Genomic DNA, 6756 nt, shown 5'->3' with positions numbered 1-6756 from the left:
AACCGCAACGGGTTTAATTAAAGTAAAGGACTACAAAATGTTAGTTACCCTAGATCGCTTAGTTTGGGTTCCGTGTTGTTGAAGTTTGACATTAAACGGTAAAAATGTATAAATGCACGAAACAGTTCCATGAAGTAGAAAGTAATACATCACCATATTTTTTAAAAGGATAGAAGCTACGAGGGTGAGCTAAATTAAATGAGCTTGCGCATCACAACGCAACAACAAACGGTATGTTCATCTGTATGCTAATATAATCGAGAGAAATAATCGGAGGACGCAAACTTCGGTTCAGTTTTAAAGCATAATTTATGTTTCGTGTTATTTTCAAGGCAATATTTAAGTGATGTGTAGACTTCATAAACTGTGAACTGGAAAACTGCAAGTAAATTGAAATAATAATTTACCTTTTTTGATCAATTTTTTTTAACTGATTTTTTTATAAAAATAATTATTGTTAAACACCAGAACACCAGAAATAAAAAAAAACTTATTAATTATGCGTATTGATGTATTTTTTTTTTCCTTTTTTAACATCCTAAGCCTATGGGAAATATGGCCTAACCTAGTTTAAACCTGCTAGAAAAATGCTTTGTTTTGATATTTGTCGAGTAGCTGTCGAGCACTTTCATAAGCAAAACAATCTAACCATCGATTCCCAGGCTTATCTGGCTTGGCAGTTTGTATGGAGAGCTGTAAGCTTATAAGCCTGGAAACGTCAAAACGCATACAAAAAACTGGCTTATCCCGTGATCTACCCCACTGTCGTTTGCTGAGTTAAACTTACGCGCACCGGAAATTTTGCAAGTTTCCAAGGAAAAATATTGCCTTACAGGTGATCTGACGTTTGCCTGCATTCGCGAAAATCTGTACATTTCTAAAAAATGATGCTTACAGTTACATATCTGCAAAACTTAAGATGACCACACCTTTTGCATAACTAATCCCAGTTACTTCTACCACGTCCAACAAATTAAAAACATATATTTTCGAACAGTTTAACGATGGACCATTGCACCCACTCTTTGCTCACTTTACAAAACTCGTCGCGGTTGCGGTAGAGCAAAGGGTTAAGGATCATTCAACAAAAAATGCCGTGCCAAATGGTTTCGCATATTTTGTAATGCTCTTGCTGGTCGTAATGCAACTACTGGGAAAGGTAACATTGAAGGGGGTGATGCTTCATTGAATTGTTCGAATTCCATTGATGTAGATGGCGTGTCTGTAGTGGGAGGGAGAAATTTGGTGGAATAATTATACAAAGTGTGCCGTCGTCGAAAATTGTGCAACGTTACAACTGCAAGAACAACTTTTTCAGCAATATCTGGTTCTAGATCTATGGGCTTAGCTAAAACCCGGAACACTTTCGCCAAAATTCCAAAAGCGCTCTCTACAGTACGACGCGCTCTTGAATGTCGATAGTTAAAATTCCGCTCCATCGACTCTGCGGGATGCATTCCTCCATATGTTCTGAGGCAATATTCTTTCATAGCAAACGCCTGATCACCTAAAAAGAAATATGGGACTTCAATGCTGTATGGCAAATTCAAAATTTCTGGAACGGGTATGTTCATCTCCCGACGTTCCAATTTTTGGAAAATAGGGCTATTTTGAAACACCCCACCATCTGAAATTCTCCCCTGACAACCGACGTCGGCAAACAGAAAGTTGTAGTTTGCGTCCGCTATTGCTAGGAGCACAATACTGAAGAATTTTTTATAATTGAAGTATTGGCTGCCGGAATTCGCTGGATCTTTAATGGTTACATGTTTCCCATCGATGGAACCTATTGTATGTGGAAAATTCCATTGCTCTTGAAATCCCTGGGAAATTTTCAGCCAGTCTGCAGTAGTGGACGGTAACTGAAAAGAAATAGAAAATAATTCATTAATATTACCGTTAGCACCAATATACTCTATATAAAAATTATCATCTTATTATATATTCATTTTATCTTTGCAGGCAAATTTGACTACAACCAGCACCGCGTCCGCTACAGCATTTAATGGCCCTTCTGCATCTACATCTTCATCTTCTGCGTCCAATGCCACTGCTGCTACCGATGCGAACATCGCTTCCTCCACCGCTGCCACCGATACGCCCATCGCTGCATCCACTGCATCTGCTGCATCTAGTAATAGTGGCATGCTGGAAGGACGTGTTTCTGGATCGCGAGGCCGTAAATGGAAGCGCGAGGTGGTGACAACTCGTTCTCGACAGATTGCCGAGTGTATCACCACACTTCGCTCCTTAGCGGAATCGGCTGCCGCTGTAAACGCTGCTAGCACGGCAGCACCAGCTGCACCGCCATCGCGATCCAGAAATCTGGGTAATTTTGTGGAGACTGAAGTTCTCCCCTTCGAACAAAATTACCCGGAGTTCTTCAGCCATCTCGTCCGTGGGGTAACTTCATTTCTAAATGAAGAAATCCAAAAATTCCACGAGATGCAACGCTCAGGACCACGTCACGACCACGACTATTTCTAGATGTAGCAGATGATGCGAGCGGATCTAGGAGGTACCACAGAGAGTAATGATGTCCCACAACCTTGCTGGCTGTTCAATAATATCGAGGTTCAATAAGGTGTTGAACATGCGGCTCGATTTTGACCCTTTCTCTCCAATTCCTTGGTCGCAAATGTCATCGACATTGTCTGACGCTCATCTGCGGCAGTGTGCGAAGCTTTAAGGATTGGAAATAGATCGGTGCAACAAAGGTAAACTACCTATAGGTAGAATCTACGTAAATACGTGTACGGATGTTCGATGCTAGGAGCTAGCTGAGCTGTTGGGCGAAGCAGACATCCTGTCAGCAGCTAAGGCTGAAAGGATAAAGGATGCCCCACCAGGCAGGTGCTCGTCAGCTACTCGTTTGGCACGTAGTCTACAGAAGTGGTTATCTGGCTACTTGACGAAGTGCAAACCGAATGTGACGACCAGGATGTGTTCCTTCGTTCAAATGCGTTTTGTATTCGAAGATAACACCTATGTTACGAAACGCGTTAACGGAAACAATAAAATTGTTGATGTTGCAGAAAAGCTTGTTGTGTATTTGTTCATTTTACGGCTGTGAAAACGTATGTGAACCAAGGAGTATATTGAACTTGTTGACTCAAATGGAGCTAACCCTCATCTGAAGATTAGATGTTACCTTACGTCAATTCATTGAAGTAAATCTATTGTACAGGAAACTAATTAGTATCCCGGGAATGTGTACACGACAACCCAAGCAAAAGAAGAACTATAAATTGAGTCAAATGCATAATTCGTTTCTGTAACATCGCCCAGCATAACAGATAAATATATCTGCTTATGTGTTTATGTTCAGTTTGAAAACATTATCATAATACTTACAGTATAACTTTATCTGGCATTCCGATACGGCCTAACAGTCCTAACGAATGTAATGCGCATTTTACAAAAACACAGTTTTAACAAACGAACCGATCAATTGATGCGTATTAGCACGCCATATGCGACACATTTCATGCAAACGTATCAATCAATAAGCCAAACATATAACAAATTGGAGGCAAAAGCAACAATTTGCGCACCAGCTAGCATCTCTCAGCGCACAGGCACAAGTGGTTGAGCGAGGCAGTGCTGGACCGTGGTTCTTGGCCCCCTAAAGTCAGCGGACTACCAAGAGAATCCATCCCTTTTCGGAGGTTCACAAATGTTAACATTAACAGCCACTTTCACTATAGTACTACTCCTATTTTTTCATATAGGAGTGCACCATTCGAAGGTTCTCGGATCTAGGATCCCTCTCCTTAAAAGCACGTCGTATCTAATAGAGGCTGGTACATAGCATTAAAACATAAGAAAGTGTATTTTAACTAGAGGAATTAATACCATACCTTGATATATATCTTCAATTCATCGATAATGTGGGTACAAACTTCCCGAACGATCAGCGAAACGGAGTTGCTAGAACCTAAAATTAATTATATGATTAATGAAGAGTATATAATGTTTACGAATAACTTACTCTGAATATGAAAGCTAGGGATTCGTATGAATCGCCTGTAGCCAAAAACCGAAGCGCGATAGCGAGCCGTTGCTTAGGAGATATTGCTTTGCGCATTGTTGTATCCTCTTTGACAATTTTCGGTCCGACCAATGATAAAACATGGTTAAACTCCTCGCGATTCAGTCGGAAGAAATCGTTATAGCGGTTGTTCGGTCCTTCTCCATCAATAGCCTGGAACAGCCGGTTCCATACAAGAGCCCTTTCCAGAAAAAGGTCCGTCATCCAGCAGCGCCGTTCTGCATTCTGCTCTTCTTCCTCCTCCTCCTCCTCCTCTTCTATTAATAATTGCACTAATCTTGCAGCTTCTGCCGCTGCAGTATGAACAGTTGCATTGAATGCCATTTTAGTTCAAAAATTTTCACGAAAACAGAACGGCACAACAAACACAAGCCACAACTTGAAGAATATTGATCACAATCATAAACACAACAAACCCTCATTTGACATGTACAACTACAGCGATTGACAGCAAAATCTGCGCTACCACAGAAGCCCTCCCAAACGTGAGCTATTTATCCAAGGCTATTTATCATTGCTGGTCGCCATTGCAGAAAGAACAAAAGAAATTTGTAGACGTCAAACATCTCGGCAGATAAATATGTCACGTCTACGTGTAGCTTAAGCTTTCTAACTTTTGGGATGATCTACCCCATTGTTAGTTTGTAGGATTTGAGGATTGTTTGAGTTTCATCCGGGTATTTTGCCCTCATCCTTGTCGCCATCGTTTCTGTTGTTGGACTTTCGCATAGGTTCCCTCATACCGAGAAAACTACCGGGAAGTTAAATGAACAATTTGGGATAATACTCCCTTTACGGACAGAAACCGAACTTAAATGAAATATTCGTTTGCGGGGTCACTCGAGTAGCCTATTATAATACTACTCGAAACTAGTGGAATGCAAAGTTTTACACTTAACAGTTACAAATACGAGATATTATACTTACGTGGTTCTCTCAATTGGTCTGGAATCTCCTTCCACACGCATTCCTTATATGGTTTGTTGCGATATTTTTCGTCGTCCATACACCACAAAAATTTCTTTTCGCAGACCAGGCTGATTAGGAGGTTAATATCCATAATTATATAAATTCTGCAACAATTTAATCTGCAACAATTTAAATTGAATTTCTTCGGCAACATGTTGCCGAAGCTGTCAAATCCTATACATTTTGCCAGCAACATGTTGCTCGCAACCAAGTTGGACCATTGCCTGAGGTATGCATGCTTCACAACATAGGACTGCTCGTGGAGGCAGTTTCACGTATTTGTTGTCCTCTCCTTTTCTTTCTGGTATGGTTGTTGTTGCTGCGTCATAATCATCATCATCGCATCGTCTCATTTCTTCGGGGTTCTGTGAACAAATTTTGAAGCTGGGAAGGTAGATTTAGCGTTGAACTCTGGAATGTTGGATTTCTAGGGTGTTGTTATTATAAATATGTCAAGTCATAGTTTTGTTTACACCACGCATTTGACAACTCTAGGAGATATAAATGTTAACATGACGCAAAATGTTAGGCATATGAACTGTGGTATTGCAACACCGAATGAACTTTATAATATCGAATGAATTTTGTAAAATAAACTAAAACCGATAAACGAATAAACAGTAGCAAAGAGAAAGCCAAACGCAACACATCACTCCGATTTAAAAGAATATCACGATAAAAGAGATTAGTTGTGGAAATTATTACCGCCAGTGAAAATTATACATTTTTTGGTCCTTCGGACCGGATCTGGTGAAAGTATTCAGCTAATTGTGATATTCTACAATTTCACTACGTGAATTGGGAATCCAGTGATTTGGCTGGCTATAGTTGTGTTAGTACGGTGAAAGACAACGATCGCCACTTGCATATCACAGGCGCGAAATAAGTGAGAACGTGTACTACGTGCGCGTTGGGTATAGACTAGAGGTGGGCAAAATGAACGTGAACCGAATCACTCACTCAGTTCATTGTCGTGAATGAGTGAGCTCGTTCACCAAAAATAGGACTGATGATTCATTATGATCAACATTAAAATTACGTGTACGTGATTTTAAATGTACGTGAAATATAATTAAATGTACGCGAAGAAAGATAATACGCAAGTGTAACAAGTTTTGATAATAATTCCTGACTAACTAACCTGACTAACATAAATACCTTTTATCAATAAACACACTTACACTTACAGAAATGAAACAGAGAGCAAATAAACATTCTACACTGAAAAGCCAACCAAAACGGAGACCTAACGCCAAAACGAGTAAGCGAGATGCAACAAGAGAGAAAATGTTTCTCTCAGAATAAAGACTGACCGTCAGAGAGATAGCACAGTTCATGACCATGATCATATACTCTTGCTTCATAGGCTTCATATGACCGATTACTGTACGTGAGAGAAAGGATGAACGGTATTCAGAATGTGAACTAGTTCTGACTCCAAATGAAAGAGTAGCAAACGGTTCAAATATGAACCGTGAACCGTGAACCGTGAACCGTGAACGGATGTAGTCGATCACATATTCACTACAGGTATGACAGAGATACATATAGACAAGACAACACTTTACAGATACTGCTACGTTCGTGTGAAGGAGTACGGCATGCTAGCCTCAACTTGCGCTATTCACGATGTGAACTATTGTGAACTGATAGAACAGATGATCCTCTGTCGGTTCAAATATGAACCGTGAACGAATGTAGTCATCACATATTCATTGTAGGTATGAAAGAGATAC

At 40.2% G+C, this 6756-nt stretch overlaps 1 protein-coding gene across 1 annotated transcript; it reads right to left on the bottom strand.

Annotated features, from left to right (window-relative positions):
• Positions 1-1070: 1070 nt before the first annotated feature.
• LOC128709417 (uncharacterized) lies at positions 1071-1574 on the bottom strand. Its single transcript, XM_053804412.1, has one exon. It carries the CDS (start codon positions 1572-1574, stop codon positions 1071-1073), a length of 504 nt encoding a protein of 167 aa, XP_053660387.1.
• Between the last annotated feature and the right edge of the window lie 5182 nt (positions 1575-6756).

Source organism: Anopheles marshallii, chromosome 2 (genome assembly GCF_943734725.1).
Source record: "Anopheles marshallii chromosome 2, idAnoMarsDA_429_01, whole genome shotgun sequence".
In the NCBI taxonomy this organism is placed as follows: Eukaryota; Metazoa; Arthropoda; class Insecta; order Diptera; family Culicidae; genus Anopheles; species Anopheles marshallii.
The sequence above is the reverse complement of the archived record's forward strand: the minus strand, read 5'-3'. Positions and strand labels throughout refer to the sequence as shown.